This window comes from Eulemur rufifrons, chromosome 24 (genome assembly GCF_041146395.1).
Source record: "Eulemur rufifrons isolate Redbay chromosome 24, OSU_ERuf_1, whole genome shotgun sequence".
Taxonomy (NCBI): Eukaryota; Metazoa; Chordata; class Mammalia; order Primates; family Lemuridae; genus Eulemur; species Eulemur rufifrons.
Window position 1 is genome coordinate 8,700,950 of NC_091006.1, and position 20,087 is coordinate 8,721,036.

At 52.3% G+C, this 20,087-nt stretch overlaps 1 protein-coding gene and 1 non-coding gene across 4 annotated transcripts; one reads left to right on the plus strand and one right to left on the minus strand.

Moving 5' to 3' along the window:
* Positions 1-1,969: 1,969 nt before the first annotated feature.
* Positions 1,970-19,913, minus strand: DEDD2 (death effector domain containing 2). Of its 3 annotated transcripts, none has more exons than XM_069456793.1 (5): positions 19,734-19,913; positions 17,422-17,788; positions 15,818-15,937; positions 12,203-12,343; positions 1,970-3,189 (listed from the first exon to the last, which is right to left on the minus strand). In XM_069456793.1, the coding sequence occupies exons 2-5, from the start codon at positions 17,747-17,749 to the stop codon at positions 2,798-2,800; spliced, it is 981 nt and encodes a 326-aa protein (XP_069312894.1). In that variant the 5' UTR covers positions 17,750-17,788; positions 19,734-19,913; the 3' UTR covers positions 1,970-2,797. The 3 variants fall into 3 exon arrangements, with proteins under 3 accessions (XP_069312894.1, XP_069312896.1, XP_069312893.1); XM_069456795.1 differs by lacking the exon at positions 19,734-19,913 and adding an exon at positions 18,393-18,496 and having other exon boundaries at positions 15,833-15,937; XM_069456792.1 differs by lacking the exon at positions 19,734-19,913 and adding an exon at positions 18,393-18,496.
* Positions 12,928-13,034, plus strand: LOC138375239 (U6 spliceosomal RNA). The gene has a single exon (XR_011231482.1). It is a non-coding gene; the product is annotated as a U6 spliceosomal RNA (small nuclear RNA).
* Positions 19,914-20,087: the final 174 nt, after the last annotated feature.

Here is a 20,087-nt window from a genome sequence, read left to right on the forward strand (position 1 = left end):
ATTTCCGCTTACCTTTGACTCTGTCCATCCCATTGAGGAATGCGCCAAGGCATCTGCAAGGGCTGTTTTCCCTGTCTAGAACGCCCCCTCTCTGTCATTCTGTTGAACTCCTACTCATCCTTCAAGGGCCGGCCCCAGATTCCTCTCCTCTGTGGAACCACGGCCCTCCTTCCTCTGAGCTCCCGCAGGCCCCTATTTCCCGCGGCCGCAGCCTGTTCGCGCCCTGCCCCACAGAATCCTGTTTCTTGCTTTCGGAAGCTCTTTGACTTCCCTCAGTTGCCCTCAAGGCCTGGGTCTGACCCACTTCTGGGCCTCGAGCGTCTGTTCTTCACCTCTGGCGAACGCTCTGACAAGCTCAGGCAAGCTCCACAGCGCATGCGCTCAGGGAGACTCGGGAGGCGAGAGACACTGCCTCCGGGTTCCCGCCACTTTGCCGGAGCCACTACGCATGCGCAGCCGCGAGGCCGGGCTTCCTTACTTCCAGCAGGCACGTGCCAGAGAAAGAGGCGGGTCCGGGACTGAAAAGAGTGGGGCGGGAGTGGCCCAGAGTACGGGGTAGAGCCTGGGGCCTGGAACTGAAACAGGGGGCGGAGCCTAGGACGTGTCCAGCCAGGGGCCCCGTCACTCAAAAGCGGCAGGAGACAATCCTCAGGGCTTGAGAGGCGGGTGCTGGAATTTAGCCCCGTAGTTGGGAGTCCAGTAGAGGCTAAGATAAGCAGCAGCTCCCACCTTCAAGCATGGGTAGCCCCAAATACAGAAGAGCCTCAAATCTTAGGAGGTCGTGAAAAGAAAGCCTCTCTCTCTCAAGTCAAGGAGAGCCCTCTAGCTCGAGGGAATGGTCCAAGCAAGGGAGTAGAATCCTGACCTCACTCCCCCACCTACCTGCCATCACTAGGGTAGAAATAGTCTCCATCTCACTGCTTCTCTACCCCTTGGGCAAATCACTTCCCCTGAGCCCATTTTCTATAAAATGGGGATAAAATCCCACACAGGGTGGCTGAGCAGTACACAGATCTCAAATAAGTGTCCAGTAGAACTTAGCTCCCTCCCAGAGGGTAAAGGCAGAATCTGGGATCACACAGCAGATGGCTGGACCTAACCTTGGCTCCTGGACTGGACTCACCTCCTAGACTTGCCACTCCATCCCTGTATATCAGCACAGGCCAAGGGTCCCCGTTCCAAGGTGTGGGCAGGCATACCCCTCCCCACAGGAAAGGCTGGCCCTTGGGAATCCCTGCCCACCCTACCCCTAACTCCCCAACCCAGGTTCCCTTCCCTCTCAGGAAAGAAAACCCTGGGTATTGTGTAAGAAACTTAAGCCCTTACACCAGGGGTGGGGAAAGGGCAGAAGGCCACAACCGTAGCTGTAGCCACAGAACAGAAAGAAGTATATTTAAGAGAAGGTGAATACCCAGAAGGTGTGAGGGATAGGGAGCCACATGGAGAGGAATTCCAGGCAGAGAACTCCTGGCTGCCTATCTTCCAACTTCCAAACCTTGGGGCTCCATCAGCCTTGGGGGTAGCCAGCCCACCTCACTGAACTAGTTAAAAATCCTGGAACCACCCCCCACGCCGACCCTGGACATACAGGAGCAAAGCATGTTAACAGCGTTGGAAGAATTTATAATTCCAAGGCAGTACTGTACTTCCTACTTTGACAGATGAGGAAACTGAGGCCCAGAGAGTAGGACAAGCATGTGGTAGCAGATGGCAGATGATTCAGCATCCTGCCCACCCTCCAGCTCTTAACACTGGGACAGGAACACTCCTTATCCTAGCACATCAAGAATCCAAAGTCAGGCGTCATATCACAAGTCTATAGTCCCAGCTACTTGGGAGGCACTTATCAAGGCAGGAGGACCACTTGAGCCCAGAAGTTCGAGGCCAGCCTGGGCAGCACAGCAAGACTCCATCTCTAACAAAAAGAAAAATTAAAAACAAAGAAAAGAAAAGAGTCCTCGAAATCTGATGCCCACCTATGCCCCCTTCCAGGGCAGTTTTATTGGTGCCATTTGAGAAAGGTCTTTCCCATCAGCCCCCAAGCCTTTGCCTTCCCTTTCCAAGAAGGCAGTTGTTTCCTGGTCCTGGCCCTGGTCCCGGCCCCATGGGCAACAGCAGGCTTTGGTCTGATGCTGCCACAACACCCACATGTGAGGGTCTGGGTGCAAGCCTGTGTCTAGCTCTGGGGAGCAGAGGGAAGGTGAGGAGAGTTGAGTCTTTGTGTGGAAGCTGGGCAGAGCCCTGGCTAGAGATGTGTGAGCAAGGTGAGCAGGCCCCATGAGCACCCTAGCTCCAGTGCCCACTGGTGTGGCTGAAGTCCAGGTTGGGGGTGGTCAAATCAGAGATCCTGAGAGAGAAGCCCTTAGGCCAAAGAAGTGTGTGGAATAGGCCAGGGCAGGGGCCACGGGAAGATTTCAGAGGGGGCAGTGTGTATGAGTGTGTGTGCACGCATGCACGTGCAGACAGCTCGAGATCAGAGACACGATGTGCTGGGGGCCATTGGTGAGTGTGTGGCCATGCCTCCCTCCCTTCAGGGATACGGGAGCTCCTGGCTGCCAGAGGCTGAGGGAACACACAGGGGCGGGGGGAGTTTGGGAAGGAAACTCAGCTGGAAGTGGTTTAGGCCTCAGAGCCCACATCCTGTGCAAGGGGGCTGTCAAGGGGCGTGCCATCCTGGTCCTGTCATAGTCCTCAGAGCTGCTGAAGTGACAGTCCACTAGGGGCAGAGATGGTTGTCCTCCAGGGGTGAAGGTGGCCCGGAGACTCGGAGGTGGGGTCAGTCCTGCCAGATCCGGGATCAGGAGGCCTCCGTCAGGCGCCGCCCCCCCTCCTCCTCCATCAGCAACAGGCGGCGCCGGCCAGCCTCATAGTCGGCCTCGTCCACGCTGACCAGCAGGCGGACAGCCTCCCGGCCCACAGCCTCACGCAGGGCCTCAGTCAGGAACACGCCCCGTAGGGCCTGCAGCAGGGCACCACTCAGGTAGTCGCCCCAGAAGGCGTCCAGATAGGAGAGCTCTGAGAACTTGATGTCGCACACCACGGAACCCAGGTCCCTTGAACGCAGCACTGCAGTGGCCTGCCCAAACACGTCCAGCTGCCGCGCCAGCGCCTGGGGCCGCCGGGATGCCACGCCCTGCTCCAAGGCTGGCCCATGCTCACAGTACTCTGCTCGAACCCGGAGCCGGATGTCTGTGAGGAGTAGCGGGGAAAGGAGAAACTCGTCAGGGAGGGGCTGACACAGAACACTGCCCTTCCTCCCTCCACCCTCCTCAGGCAGGCTCCTCCCTCAGCCCCGTTCCGCAGGCCACACCCAAGCTCAGCAACGCCCTCACAGCCTCCGCAGCTCGTGTGGTCTGGGCTCAGTCACCTCGCATCCTCCTCGCTGCTCCCCCAACCACCAGGCGGCTCCACCTTGGCCCTGCCTCTCCCCCAGACCTCCACAGGTCCTGCTCCCTCACTTCCTGCAGGTCTTTGCTCAAACTCCACCTTACCAAGGAGGCGCACCCCAAGCCAACTTGTTTACAACGGCACCCACCCCTCCCACGCCATGCCCAGGTCCCCACACCCTACGCTGTTTTTGCCCAAGGCACTTAGCATCTTCTAACCTACTCTATGGGTTACTATCCTGTTACATCTGCCTCCCCACTAATGGGAGCTCCCTGAAGGAAGGGATTTTTGTCCGTTTTGTTCACTTGTAGAACTGTGGCACACAGTAGGTGCTCAATATGTATTTGTGAAAGAACCAATGCATGAACTAATGAACTTGCCTTTAGGCAACCAGCCTCACACCCCACCCCCCAAAGAGATTCACATGGGGCCAACCACATCCCCATCCCTCCCAAGCAGGCACCAGGGAGGCACAGGGGCCTGACCAGGCCCAGCAGACTCCAGGCTGGACCTGTGCTGGCTCTACTGGGAGTCAAGCGTTCTCTCTCCACGGAGGCTGCTACGATAGTAGGTTGTAAGCCCAGAGCTGCTGGGGGCCACTGTGGCGCTGAGAGAGAACAGAAGGAAGCCTACACAGGGCCAATGATTGAAAAGGATTCCTCAGTTCATCATGGGAGCCCAGGATCACACCTTGGCAGGATTTTTGGCTACAATCGATACCCTTTTTTGCTTGAGCCAGTTTGAGTCAGGTTTCTGTCACTTACAACTCTACCCAAATCTGCCCAAATGAGGTGGCAGCTCTGCACAGGGGACAGGACACAGCACTTCTGAGGCTTTCCCTGCAAACACGAACTCAGGCATGTCACTTCTACTCTGGGATTTCTGAATTGCCATCCGTGAAATGGGACTAGTAACAGTACCACTCTCCACACACCCAACAAGGCCATCCTGAGGATCAGCTAGAAGCTGGCAACCCCTACCAGAGTGCTATCTGCCAGGCACTACTCCAGTGCTTGAATCATATGAACTCATTTAATCCACAAACAACCCTGTAAAGCAGGCCCTATTATCACTCCCAATTCACAGGTAAGGAAATGGAGACCAAGAGAGGTGAAGTGACTTGCCCATATCACAATGCCAGGCAGTGGCCGTGCTTGACAGAGGTCAATCTCCCATGCCCCAGACAGCAGGCTTCTGATTCCAACCCAGCAACCTTCAGGCACTCACTTGTGATCTGAGTCAAGTCCCCACCTCTATGAGCACAGGTTCCTGACTAAACCAGGGAACGATCCCTGCCATAAAGAGTAATAAAAAGAGATCAATGGATAGAAAGGAAGAGGCTAGCACTGTGCACGGTGCCCAGTGGGTGCTCCCAGAATGGCAGCTGCCATCCACTCTGATGTAACAAATGTTTGACCCTTGGGGATTCAGCATAATCAGTCCTATGTGGCAGGGACCACCTTCAGCCCATTTGACAGATGGGGACACTGAAGCTCTGGGAAGGGAAGTCTCATGTGGGCTCCCTTAACCTTTCACAGACCATGTCAGCCAGCCACAAAGCAGAAAGCAGAAGGCAGGTACCCCAGATGACTTCTCAGCCCCACCCGCTTCCTCCTCCCACCCCAAACCCTTCCTCTTTCTGGCTCTTGGGGAACCCCATCGTCTCCACTCAAGGCCCAGGGAAGACTGCCCAGCCTCAGCCCCCAGGCTCTCCCACGGCATTCAGGCCCAGCTGCCTCCATCCTGAGGACCAGATAAGCCCTCTGGGCTCACATCCTTGACTCCTGTGCCCTCGGTGTGGCCATGCCCTTGATCAACATGGGAGGAGCAGCACCTGTCCAAGGCCACACAGGGTTGGTCAGTGGCAGAGCCAGGTGGCAGAGTCCCACAGACCTTGAGGTGAGTCCCAGCTCTGCCACTCTCTAGCTTTAGGGCCTTGAGCACGTGACCTCACCTCTCTGAGCCTCAGTTTCCCCATCTGAAAAAACAGACAAACAAGAGGTCCCTATTGCACGATGGAGTCATGAGGATTAAACAAGGCAACTTGTAAAATGCTTGACTCAGAGCCTACGACACAGAAGGCACCCAGAAACAGGAACTGTGATTTCGACACCCACCTCTCTACCCCAACGTCTCCTACCCAGGCCTTCATCTCTCTCGAGTGCGTCCCTGAGCCAAGCTCCTCTTTCATCAACTCCTCCAATACCCTTCCCTCCAGTCACAACAAAGTATTCCCAACACAAGCCTTACTCACTGACAAAATGACCTGTCCACCTCCTCCATCCAGAACATCCCCAAGGCTCAGCTCCCAGAACGCAACATCCTCTCCCAGCTCACCCTTCTCTTCGGCATGGATTGGTACTGGACCTGTGGTATAAATTACCTGTCTATTCACCCAGAGCCCTCATCACGTCGGGGGTAGACAGGGCCAGGGCAGACTCAAATGTGTCCCTGCTCAATCTCTCATTCAACAGATATTCAGTGAGTGCCAGGCATGCTAGGGTGACACAGGGGCCCTGCTGTGTGGGACAGGGAGTCATGTAACCCACACTTGGGGAGCATTCCCTGCATGCCAGGACTACTCAAGGGCCTTCCTATCAGCCAACCTAATCCTTAGAGCACTTTCGTTACCCCTGTTTACAGGTGAGGAAATCCTTCACCAGACCAGAGTACAACCTCTGATCCAGAAAACAAAATCAGAGTACACACAGGGAGAGGGCAGGAGGCTCCACCAGGCAGAGGAGAAGACGAGCGTTCTCTGAGCTTCTGCTCCATCCCTGCCCTGAAGCACATGCTTCATCTCTCACTAAAATAACAACAGGTGACACTTACACAGTATTCACCATGGGCTGGCACAGTACTACACACTTCACATCTGTTGGCTTTTTTTCTTTTATTTAAGAGATGGGGTCTCACTCTATCCCCCAGGTTGGAGTGCAGTGGTGTCACCACAGCTCACTGCAGCTCCAAACTCCTGGGCTCCAGTGATCCCCCTGCCTGAGCCTCCCGAGTAGCTGGGACTACAGGTTCGTGCCACTCTGCCCGGCTCTGTTGATCCTTCTGATCATCCCCACAACCTTATAAAGATGATGCTGTTATTACTCTTTCTGCAGATGGGGAAACCGAGGCACAGAAGTTGAGTCATCTGCTTAAGACCACAAAGGTAGGAAGTGGCAGAGCTGGAATTCTATCTGAGGTGCCTGGCCCCAGAGCCCAATCTCTGAACTACCCCTACACTGTTTGCTGCCTCTCATACAACCGTACACATGAATATGTAATTAAAAGACATCCTGAAGGCCAGGAAAGAAAATTACATAGGGCATGTTATAAATTAGATTGAAAGGATCAGAGAGGACCTCTCTAGAAAATGACATTTGAAGTGAAATGTGGAGGACAAATAGGTTTAGACAGTAAAACAGGAGAGAAGGGAAGAATGGCACTTCCAGAAGAGACAAAAGTACTCATGAAAGTCCAGAGAAAAAAATGAACTAGGGGCCAGACATGGTGGCTCACACCAGTACTTTGGAAGGCAGAGGTGGGAGAACTACGTGAGGCCAGGAGTTCGAGACCAGCCAACAGCAAGACCCTGTCTCTACAAAAAAAATAGAAAAATTAGCCAGGCATGGTGGCACAAGCCTGTAGCCCCAGCTACTCAGGAGGCTGAGGCAGGAAGATCACTTGAGCCCAGGAGTTCAAGGTTGCAGTGAGCTATAATAATGCCACTCTAGTTTGGGCAGTAGAGTAAGACTCTGTTTCCAAAAAAAGAGAACTTGGGACATTCCCAGGCTGATGGGCTGGGGGGTGTGGCCAGAACATGGCAACCAAGCCAGGGACTGTGGTCTCACTCAGCAGCAGAGCACCATGGTTCCGGGGCCTCAGGAGGCAACCACACCTCTCTGCACCTCAGTGGCCTCCTTTCAAAACAAGGCTCCCCTGGACCTGCTCATGTGGGGCTACCAGAGATTGCATGGCTGAACGCAAGAAAGCAGCAGTGGCCAGTGCCTGGCATATAGGAAGGACAGGCACTCCCAACTCAGAGGCAACTAAAGCTGCTCGGTGGAAGTGGCAGGTTGACAGGAATGGGGCCAGAGTAGCAGACAGGGAAGGGCCACAGGTGGCTGTCTAGAATGGGAGCAGCAGGCATGGAGGGAAGTGGATGGACTGGTCCAGGTGTGCCAGTGAGGGATGAGGTAGGAGAAGCACCCAGCACCCGTGTGCTCTGGGCCAGGGGCTGGCTGAATTGCTTCTACTTTAATAGTTGTGGGGAAATGTTCCCTGTCAAGGGGTTGGGGGCAAGGTATGACTTCCTAGAGAGGAGAGCTGCTCCTGCTCCCTCCACTCAGGTGGACCCCAGCACCCTCTTGTCCCCCACACCCTGTCAGTCTCTCTTCTGGGGGAACTGGGACACAGAGGGAAGTTGGAGGGACTTCCCAGTGGGAGACCAGGGGGAGTTTTGAGGGAGCAGACCCCAGGGCTGGGTGAGCAGCCTTGGGTGCCAGACCCTGTGCTGGGTGTGTCTGGGAGCCCAGAGATGAACCTTGCTCAGGTCTTCCCTTCGAGAGTTTCTAGCTGGGTGGGCTGAGGACAAGGCAGACCTGTATTCCCACGTGCTGGTGGGGAGTTTCCAGCCCTGGTGCAGAGGCAGCCCGCGTGCTTCAGTGAAAGGCCCCATCACACTGCCACACCAGACCAGCACCATCCTCTTCTAGACAACAGGGGGACCCTCCGAAGCATCGGCCTCCACGTTTGCCACATTTGTCTCTTCCCCAAAACGAAGCCAGGGTCATCATGTCACATGTAAAGTTCTTCAACTCCAACTGAACTAATGAGTTAAGGCAATGAGAAGAGGCTGCCTCTAACTCCAAAGACAGACAGGCAGCCACTGCCTGTTTCCTGATGGAAGAGCACAATACCCTTGGAAGTGAGCTTGGGAAAAAACAAAACATCAAACCAGAATCTGATTTTCCAGAAATACAGATAACAGGAGAATGCATTAAATCAACTCTAATGCAGGATGCCATTAGCAAAATCCAGTCTTTTGGAAATGCTACGGGAAAACTGCTTTCAACGTGTACAATTTAAGGGGCCGGGGTGCAGATGGCGGGCAATCCTAAAGATGAGGAGAGACTCAAGAGAACCAGTATTTATGAGATAATCAGAAATGTGAACACTGACTAAATATTTGATAGTAAGCAGTTATTAATTCTTTGATGTAATATCTTATAGAATTTTTATCTTCTAGAGATACACAGTGGAACATCTACAGATGAAACTGGAATTGACTCCAAAATAACATGGCTGATGAGATGAGCTCAGCCATGAGCTGACAACTACTGAAGCTTGGTGATGGGGACCTGAGGGCTCGTTATGCTGTCGAACCTGCTTTGCTCTATTTTCCATAAAAAAAGTTGTGGGGGATGGTGGGGAGCAAAGTTGATCCTGTCATTCAAATCCTCCAACTATTAATACTTGCCATAATTTTTAAAAATGCAAAGCCCAGGCCATGGTTCACCAGGCTCTCTCCTGCCTCACCTCCTAGCCCATCATGCCTCCATTCCAGTCTCCATCACGTTTCCTGCCCACCCCACCTTAAGCACTACTAGGACACTCCCACTTGGGACTTTGCTCCTCCAGTCCTCTCCATCTGGAACACCCTTCCCCTGACATCTGAAATCTCTGTCTCTTGGTTTTCTCCTCCCACCAGAACACAAGCTCAATGAGGGCAAGGCCTCCCATCCCTGCTGTGCCTAGCATGTAGTAAGTGCTCTATAAATACATATGGAATGTATAATATTCCACAAGGAATAAACATATGAACAGCTCTGCCCCTGCCACTCGGACTAGTGACTTCCTTTCTGCCAGCCTGCTTCCTTCTTTCACAATGGGGGAAGTCACCCCTACACCTCAATGGCTGTCTTGAGAATTCAAGATCAGGCGAGCAACATGCCTAGCATTCACCCTGAGAGGGACACGAAAATTCAGATATCCTGTGTGCAAGCCCATGATCCCCAAGTTCCCCTTCTCACACCTTCAGGCACTTGAGAGCTTAGTCTAGTTCTACCCCTCAATGGAGGGCAGTGGAGGGCTAAACCCTCCAGGTGTTACAGGCAAGGAGAAGTAAGATCGGCAGGCCTCTTCTACAACCAATCAGGAGGGCCTCCTTCCACGTCCGGCATTCGGCCTCACTAAAGGTAAGCCATTCCATTTCTCAGAAGGGAAAACAGGGGCCCAGATGGGGAGAGCCTCGCTCCAGCCCCACCCTGCCTGGTGAGTCAGCAGTCAGACCTGCTTATTCCCATCAAGCCCCAGCCACACCCCGGGTAACAACCTCCTGGCCTCAGGGAAAAGACCTGAAGCTTCCCTTAGCCTGCTCCTGTCCTCCCTGAGGCAGTGACTCCCTCACCTGCCCAGCCAGCCTGGTGGCTCTGACTTGGGAGACAGTCACCACTCGGCAGCCACCCTCTCAAGCCCTGCCCCTCAAGCCAGGAGCTGAGGACCCAGGGCTGGCTCTATTCCTCCTGATGGCACCCAACACAGGCATCTGTAACCTCATCTATGAAGTGGACGTGATGCCCTCTGCATGGAGGGCCACGAGGGGCACTAGGAGGAGGCAGGGATGGGTGTTTGCAGGCTGGTGAAGGCTCTGCAAATGGGAGCAGGAAGCACTCCCAGGATGAGGTCTCCTGGAGACACAGAGCTTTCCTGATCTTCCAGCCTGAGCCTCAGCATCTCACCAGCTCCTCCTTAGTCTCCTGACCTCCAGCTTCCACATCAGCCTCCTCCCCTGAACCCTTCCTCTTTGTACACCTGCTGCTCCCTGTGCTCCTCGGAGGTCCCCCAAAGCTCCCTCCTCCCATCCCACCATGCGGTCTCAGCCCCTCCACAGAGGTGCTTCCCCAGGTTCCAGAGTGCACAGCTCTCTCTGCCCACTCCCTGGTTTTGTGTTTCTTTAGAGCACTCGCTAACTGATTTCACATGATATACTGGCTTATTTGCCAGTTATCTGTCTTGCCCACTATAATATAAATTCCCGAGGCCAGGGATTTTCTTCACCTGGTCAAATTCTGTGTCCTCAATGCCTAGAACAGTGCCTGGCACAGAGATGATACTAATAAAAACTAGGGAAAGGAATTAACAAATGAACACTTCCATGGCTCCCTCCTGCACCAGAATAAAGTCCAAACCTTTAGGACCCCTACCTGTCCCTTGCCCCCTGCTCCCACCCAGAAAGCCTCTGCTCCCAGCAGACTGACTCAGCCCTGACCATATCCCACGCTGTAGACACTCTGTATGGATGGGTCACTGCGCCAGGAATGCCATCCCCAGTTCCTCTTCCAGCTTCCTCAAGCTTGTCCTGGAGGTGGCACTTCCACAGGCAAACTGGGGCTGGCCAGAGGGCTCCCTGCACACCCCAGAGCCCTTGTGATCACACTACCTGTGGCACCTGTCACACCAGCCTGGCTGCCACTTCCCTCGTCTGTCTCCCCCGCAGCCTAGGAACTCCAGAAGCTTGGACACCACATCCGATCCCTTCTGCATCACCAGGCTTGCCCAACTCAGAGAAGGGAATACTGCAGATGGGGCAGGAGGTGCCCACGGCTGTGTCCTCCCCACAGGACCAGGTGGAATTTCTCGAGGGTGAGTCTGAGCATGAGTCTCCATAGCAGAGCCTCCAACCCACCCATCCCAACCTATCTGCAGTCAGCCCTATGTCCAAAATCTTTCCTTATTTCCTTAGTCACCCCTTCTCATGTCTCCGTGACTACTCCAGGCCAGAACTCTGCCCTCTCCTCCTCATTGGACTTCACAGATTTTTCACTCATTTCCCTGCTTCCATATAATTTAATCTACGTAACACACACCTAACAAACATACTGGATACCCAGCACTATCCCGGGCAATTTATAAACCCTCATTCACTTATCAACTGATTTCCCAGAGGGGGTCAGATCTCCTTGAAAAAGAAGTACCAGATCACGTCACACACCTACTTAAAACCCTCTGATAGCAGTTGACACATGGAGTAACATCCAAAATCCCACCCCCACCCCACGGCCTCTCAGGCCCAGCCGCAGCCCCACCTGGCTCCCTCATCTGCTCCCCACCCTCTCTTTGTGGCACTTATCACTGTCTAAAATGATGTGCAGTTTCACCGGTGTGTCACCTGACCAGAGGGCCAGCTCCACAAGGGCAGGGACCTTGCTGCTGCAATCTTGCTCCAAGTACACTCCACAGCAACAGTGAGGATAACAGCAGACCCTTACCTAGCACATGCCCTGAGCCAGGCACTGTCCCAAGTGGGTTAACTTGCTTTTTCTCACAACAGCCATAGCTGGGAGGTGCCATTATCAGCTTCATTTTACAGATATGCAAACTGCAGCAAAGAGAGGTACAACCACCTGCCCAAGGTCAGGCAGCCTATGTGAGTGTCAAGACCAGGATGTGAATCATGCAGCCTGACCCACGGTCCTTGTTTCTTTAACCCCTGTGATATTCCACCACTGCACAAGAAATGATTGTAGAATAAATAAACCCTGCAGAAGTTTGCTGAATAAACAAATGAAACTAGGGCAGGGGGTTGGCAGGAAAGGCTCCCCGAAGGAGGTGTCCACAAGTAGGTCCTTCAGCTATGGGCAGGATGCAGACAAACAAGATGGCAAGAGAAAGGCCAAGAATTCCTCTGTGCTGAATGGGAGAATGAGAGCTGCAGCCTCTCCGCCAGGTGTGGCAAATCCCAGGCCATTTCTCCCACCCTCTGACTCTACAGCCTGTTCTGGGCACAATACAGGCATTCCCAAGGTCCCCAGACACCTACCACAGGTCACTTTGCCTTCAGAGGCAGGCCTGGCTGGCTCCTGCTGCTGCTGGGGGGCAGCTGGACCCCCTCTCCGCCGCCGTCTGGCACCACCACTGGGCCGGCCCCGACTCCGCCGCTGCCGCTTCGTTGGTGGGGAGCCTGAGGGGAAAAATATGTGGTGGGCTAAGGACCAGGGTGACAGCTGGAGGGCCAAGGCAGGTGTCCAGGGAAGAGTTCAGGTGGTCTCAGTGCTGAGCCCTTGAGTGAGCCCCTCTGCCTCTGTGTCTCAGTGGCCCTGTCTAGAAGATGAGGAGTATAGTACCATCTACCATCACCTAGAAGGACAGAGGAACACACCCCGCCATCCAGCAGGCCCACTCCACTCTGACCCTAGCGAACTCTTTGCACACTCACACCAGGACATGGGCATGACAGCAGCCACAGGGGCAATCACTTATAATCATGAAAACCTGAAAACAACATGTCTGGCAAGAAGAAATAGGAATATGCAGTAGTTTCCAAGATAGATTGTTTAGGGAAATAAAGCAAGAAAATACAAAATAAGTATCCACAGGATGCTATACTTTGCATAAGAAAGGAGAAAAAATGGCTGGGTTCCGTGTAATTCCAGCACTTTGGAAGCCCTGGAAGGCCAAGCCAGGAGAATCCCTTGAGGTCAGGATTTCAAGACCAGCCTGGGCAACATATTGAGACTCTGTCTCTACAAAAAATTTTAAAAATTAGTGCTCACTTCGGCAGCACATATACTAAAATTGGAACAATACAGAGAAGATTAGCATGGCCCCTGCGCAAGGATGACACATTTATATTTTAAAAAAATAAAAATAAAATAAATAAAAAAAATAAAATTAGCCAGGCATGGTGGTGCACACCTGTAGTCCCAGCGAGGCAGGAGGATCAATCACTTGAGCCCAGGAATTAGTTGGAGGCTGCAGTGAGCTATGATCGTGCCACTGCACTCTAGCCTGGGTGACAGAGCGAAGACTCTGCCTCTAAAAAAATGAAAAATAAAAAAAAGTAGAAAAAGTAAGAAGATATATATGTTTGCAAGATGAAACACTAGAAAGACAAATTAGAAATGAATGAAATTGATGACCTGTCTATTTGGGGAGAAGGGCAACAGCGGAAATGACGTGTCTAAGAACAACTTTTTTATACTTTAGTTTTGACTTTTGAGTCAGGTTACTGTTTTACATATTCAACAAGTTAAAAAGAAACAAACCATAAAATTAAATACAAACAGAAACAAATGAACCCAATTGTATACATAATTGGTAACATAAATACTCAGAGAAAAGAACTACTTCAGGCAAATACAAACAGAAACAAATGAACCCAATTGTATACATAATTGGTTACTTGAATACTCAGAGAAAAGAACTATTTCAAGCCCGGCCTGGTGGCTCAGGCCTGTAATCCTAGCACTCCGGGAGGCCGAAGTGGGCGGATCGTTTGAGCTCAGGAGTTCAAGACCAGCCTAAGCAAGAGCGAGATTCCCCTCTCTACTAAAAAAATAGAAAGAATTTAGCTAGACAACTAAAAATATACACATAAAAAAAAAAAAATTAGCCAGGCATGGTGGCACATGCCTGTAGTCCCAGCTACTCTGGAGGCTGAGGCAGTAGGATTGCTTGAGCCCAGGAGTTTGAGGTTGCTGGGAGCTAGGCTGATGCCATGGCACCCTAGCCTAGGAAACAGAGTGAGACTCTGTCTCAAAAAAAAAAAAAAAAAAACCTATTTCAAGTAACTTGAAGAACATACTGACTATAAACTTTCAGTGGGATATGCACACAGAACAAAAAGAACCACAAATAAATGTCATGTTTCATTCAGTAGAAATACTCAGCAATGGTACTCTGATTTTATTTTATTTTACTATTGTTGTAAAATAAAGGAAATAAATCCATATCTCAGTGTTAAGAGCCATGACTTTCAGTATTAAAAAGTCCTTGTAACGTTAATTTTAAAGTAAAACCCCTTATAGGAACTTTTTTTTTTTTAAAAAAAAAAAGCAAGATCTCTAGCTTTTTTCATTGAAAAAGCCTACACACTCAGCACCTAGATCTTGTTCTCTAAATACCACAGCCTCAAAAAACAAGGCTCCTTGAAAAACAGCTGATGCTAGGGCTGGGAAGGGAAGTTCAAAGTGAGTCCAGGACATCTTACAGTGCCACAAAGCAGGAAGTACCCAAAGAATGATGGAGACAGGTCAGAAAGACAGAGGCTGGCCAATTTGAACCTTATGAAGAATGACTAATTGACTACAACAAAGCAAATAAATAATGCATGAATCCACAGTGACACTCAAAAAAAAAGGGAGAGAGGAAGAGGAAGAAATGAAAGGATTCTAGCATATAAAAGAGACAGAAAAAAAAAAATTAGAAAAGCACCATTTTGCAAATACCAACGTGATAACTAGTTCAGGCAGGGCTCACCAACAGATGCTAAACCCACTGGATGAATGGTTGTTGGGGAACAGGATGTGCCAAAGTATCACCCCATAGGTTGTTTACTAACCGTAATGCGAATGAAATGTCCCTTTACAATGGATAAACATGGCAGACACCACCTTCACCAAGTGATCAAACGTTCTCATTCACACATGGAAAACCAGACCTTACATGCCTTGTGATGTGCTCCAATATGAAGTAGATGGCATTAACCAAGTAGTATTCCTACCAAAAATGTGGTGTAAACTGAATCTGACCAAGCCTGCAGACACAATTCCCACTTAACAGAAAATATAGGGGGAAGAGCTTGGTTAAGCTGAAAGACTCCATCAGGAAATAATCAGACAGATCCAGAAATAATTGGGACATATTACAAAACAACTGGCCTCGTAGGGTAAATAAGTCAATGTCATCGGAAAAAACAAAAATGTATGGGCAAGGAGAAGTTTCTGGTCTATGTAGTAAAAGATTAAAGAAACATAACAACTGAATGCATAACAACCATGAACGGATTCTGAACACTGAGACAACCTTGGGATATTTGAAAATGGACCATCAGGATATCAGACAGTTAGTAATTATTTTCTTAGGTATGACAACAGTCTTAAAGTGGTCTAGGAGAATATCCTTATTCTTCATAGATGCCTGCTAATTTAGAAGTAAAGCATCCTGATGTAATTTAATTTCAAAGAATTCAACAAAAACACCAGAATTACATATATACATCCACACATAAAGCAAAATGTTGATAATTATTGCATCTGAGTGGGAGATGTTCGCTGTACTAATCCTCCAATTTTTCTGTATGTTTGAAATTTTACATAATGAAAAAACTGTGGGGAGAGATTAAATAAATTAATTGGGGCATGGTAATTAAAAGAAACCAATCAGAGATACTGAATATGAATAAACTCAGAAATATGTCCAGCAAAGGCAGCCAGATGCAGAATAATACCCACAATGTAACGCCACTTAAATGAAATACGAAACCACATGCAACAATACTGTATGTTGCTTCAGAATAGTGCTTCTGTAGCAATAAACACACACATACAGTAAAAATGAGACAGAAAGACCCTCTCAGGCCCCCTCAGGAGGAGGTTCAGCAATGTTCAGAAGGAAGAGAGGGATACTGCCCTCATGCCCACTCAGCTGGGCTCACCTGTCTCCCACTGACCCTGGTGAGAATCTGAAGAACTGCTTGACTCCCGACGGCGACGACAGCTGCCCTCTGTCCTCTTTGAAGAGCTGGAAGTGCCATAGCTGTATCGTTCTGGAGACACTAGGGGAAGAGTAGAAGGGGAAGAAGCATTCAGCCTCCTGCCGCCAATTCCCACCCCTAGAAGAAAGCCTGAACCACAGGGTGCCTAAGTTCCCCAGAAGTTAGAGCCCAAATATCCACTCCTTCTCAAACACCTCCTGCCCAGAGGTTGCTCAGATGCCTCCTGAGACAGAGGACTCCTCACCTCTCGGGGCTAGCCAACCCATGTCTACACAGCTCAAACTGTAAGTAGTCATCATCAGGATCCCTGCAATGGCCCTTTCCCCCAATGCCCCCTGTTCCCAGCTCTCCCTGAGGCCTTAAGGAGTAAGCAGGCCTCTCTGCAGGCTCCCCAAATCTTCTCTTCTACAGTCTGACCCTCAGACATATTTTTCCAAAACACTGTCAGCCCTTCCCTAGAGCTGTCCTTCTCCTGGTCATCTAAATCCCATGGGCCTACTCTGAGTCAGGGAGGCCCATAATCTCCCCTCCCCAACCTAGCCACTGTACCTCCAGTGACCCAGCCAGGGGCTCAAAAGCCTATGCATGCACACGGCTAGTGGCAGTCTGAAACCCTCCCAGCTCCTCACCTCCAGACTGCTATCCTCCAGGAGCACTTCCCTCACGAGGATTAAGGGCATCAACTCTGGAGACAAACCAGGTGGGTTTGAATGCTGGCTCCCACACTTTCTAGCTACATTATCTGCAAGCCCTTTCATGACATGGCTTCTCGTCTACCTCTCTGCCCTTGCTTGGGTCCCCCGTTCCTGCTACACTGGTCTCTGAAGATGTCAAGCTCATTCCCACCTCAGGCCTTGGATGCTGCCTGGAATTTTCTCCCCCGAGATCTATGCATGGCAGGCAGTGCAGCCTCAACTTAAATGTCATCTTCTCAGAAAGCTCTTCACGAGTTATCCAATGTAAAGCAGCCTCCTTTCACTCTGCTGCCCTCCCAAGTCTCTCAATTCCATTACTTTTAGTCTCTCTACAACCACATCTAAAAGTTAGTTGGCTATTTATCTGTTTTATTGTCTCGATGCCCCACTGACTGCAAACTCCACGGAACAAACTCCTTGTTAGCACCACACCTCATATCCCTTATGCCTGGTACACACATTGAGTTCTTATGTGTGGGCAAGGTGCTTAACTTCTCTAAATTTATTTTCTCTATACAATGCAAAGAGTAACAGGACTTTCTCGTGGGATTACTTGGAGAATACAAGGAGACAGTTCACACAGAGCTTACAGCTGCTCCTCGAATAAAACAAGCTCTCCATAAACAGTAGCCATAAACATTATTATTGACATGACCAAATTCTACAAGCTCATCCCTCCCAAAGTCATGCCTCCTCCCTCTCGTGTTTCTCATTAACATTCTGGGAAAAGGAAGAGTGGCATGGGACACAGGCTGATATGGCACTGTCGGTATCAAGGCACCACGGGAGCCCAGCAGGAGCAAGGCCCTCTCCCCACCTTAAGTCTGGCACCCTCCCATTCAACCCTACCTGGCCGGCGCCGCTTGCGCGCCAGGTGCGGCAGCAGGTCGTGGCGGGCCAGCACACGCAGGAGTTGCCCCAGCAGCCGCAGGTTGCTCTCGTCGCACTGCCCGCGGCGCTCCAGCTCCAGCAGCAGCTCCAGGCCGCTGCGGGCACGGGCCAAACCGCCAGCGGCGCCAGGGGCCTCGTCCAGTAGGAAGGCCAGGAGCTCCAGCTCGCACTCGGTCAGTTGCCCGCCCACCACCTCGAACATACGGTGAAGCGACAGCATCCCGTAGTAGTCCAAGCATTCATCCTCCTCCCAGCTCGGGGCCGGGGTCGACCCAGACAACGCCATTCCCGGGGGAAGGAGGCGGAACAAGCTCAGAACCGAGGCCTGGAACCCATACGGTGGGGAGGAGGCAATGGTCAGTGACGCGGGGGCCCGAACCCCACACCGCCAGTGCGTGTCCCCAACCCCGCCGCGCCAGGCAGGGCCGCTCCCACACCCCCACTCGGCCCAGCCTCCCCCTCCCCCGGAGGGGAATGGTCTCGCCCGAGGTCCCCTAGTAACAGGTCGAGACGCCAAACCCCGCTCGTCCAGACCAGCCGGGCCGCAGAGCCTGAACGCCCCTGCCCAGGTGGTACGTTCCCAGCCAGCCTCAGACCCGACCCAGGGATGCGGCCCGAACAAGCCCGGGGCCCACCCCGGGCCACCCTGCCCGCTGCCCTGTGACTCTGGGTAGTACCGCCCGGACTTGCCCCGCAGCTGCCCAGTGGTACCGTCCGATTAGTCCCGCGGCTCCATCCAACTGGTACCGCCCGAAAGCGACCCTCTACTCACTACAAGTGGGACGGACCGAGGCAGCCCTCTCTCCACACAGGTGGTACCGTCCAAAGCCGACCCCTCGCCCTACAAGGGCGGCCCCGCCCTCTCCCCGCAGCCTAGGTGGTTCCATCTACTCGCCACCGGTCGCCATTAGGCTTCTCTACACCCTCACCGGAATCCGGCGTCCGAAGACTCCTGGGCGACGGCCGCAGCCACTTGTTTTGGATCTTTCTGGCACCTTCTCTATTATTACGCCTGCGTCACCTCGCCCCTCCTCCTTCCCCCAACTCGCGCAGGTGCGACCGCCACGCCCCTTAGGCGCAAGCGCAGAATGAGGCCTTCAAGCCCCGCCCTTCCTGGTCTGCCTTACCCGCCCCCAACTGAAGCGTCCCGGCCTGCCTGTGCTGCGCTTGCGCAGAGCGAGCGCGGCGCTACATCTGGGGCTGGTTGTGTTACCCGGTTTCAGGGTCCCTAATTCCGGCCCGTGGCCCCAATGTCACGACCTGTTGGAATTATTCTTCTAATGGACTACAGCCCCCTGGTCATCACGACCTAGACGCCCACATTACCACTGCCCCCAGCTGCCCGTGGAAAAGGACCACAATCACAACATGCCTGGCTCCCGAAGGCACCTGGGCCTCTTATGATCGGGACCTGGACACTCCTCCTTCATTAGATTATTCCTCATTCCTAGTGGCAACTAGGAACCTACATCTCAACTGTGATGTCTCATGATCCCAACTGGAACACCCCCTCTATTCAACAGAAACCCCATCCCCATCTATAAGTTTCTTCCTCTGATAGAGACCAAGACTCCCTCATCTCATACCGACACTTCCTATAAATCACAATAGACTCCTCCACGCTGACTGCGTAGCCCCCAGTGGCATCCATCATGACCCTTCATCACAGTCAGACAAGCCCACCCAGGATCACAACAGCCCCTCTAAGGTCACAGAGCAGCCCAGATGCCCCTTCCCTAACCTGCACCAACTACAGCAGGTCTGTCGGGGAAGTCAGCATAGAGGCTGCGGTGTCAGGGTATCTGTGAGTCCCCTTGCCACGGGGCCTTGGGTGTGACGGCCGCCCCGCCCCGCACTTAGGTGACTCAAAGTCAGGGCCTGCGCGTGTTTAAGATAGGTCCCCTCCCCAGACCAGTTCCTAACCCCGTAATTATCTCCCCTTGGAAGGCAGGAGACCTGGGTTCTGCCTGGCACTGACCCAGCACTGGCTCTGCTTGATCTGCAGCAGTGGCCTCAGAGGAATCCCTTCCCATCTCTTCTCTGGACCGCAGTTTTCCTACTTGTGAAACAGATGGATGGCAATGGTCACCCACGGAAGCACACTCCGGGGTGGGACACACAGTGGGCGCCGGATAAGTGACTACCATTAAATAAAACGAAGAGTAGGAGGGCTGGAAAGCAATTTTGCAAACTAGGAGGGATTACGTCCTTGTTAGATGCGTTATAGTGGACACCCGCAGTGTAGTACGCCCTGTGCTGAGTGCTTTTACCTGTGTGACATCATCCAATCCCCTCAACGGCCTTTGAGGTGGATGCGACTCAAGCCCACTTTACACCAGTAAAACTGAGGCCGGGAGAAGTACCCACGTGTGTCTGGCTCCAAAGCTTTGCTCTCAGAGATGCTCAGTCTCTTCAGCTATGAAATGACATCTGTCAAGGTCTCTCGCCGCCCAGTCCACTGCACCGGCCCGCGCTCTCCCAGACTGCCCCCTTCTTTCTGCTGAACTTTCAGAGTCTAGGAAAGGAGCGGTCAGGGAGAACTGCGCAGGCGCTTCTCCTCGCCCCAAGCCCCGCCCACAGGGCACAGATGTGTGCGTGGAGAACTCCTGGAGCCTCGCCTAAGC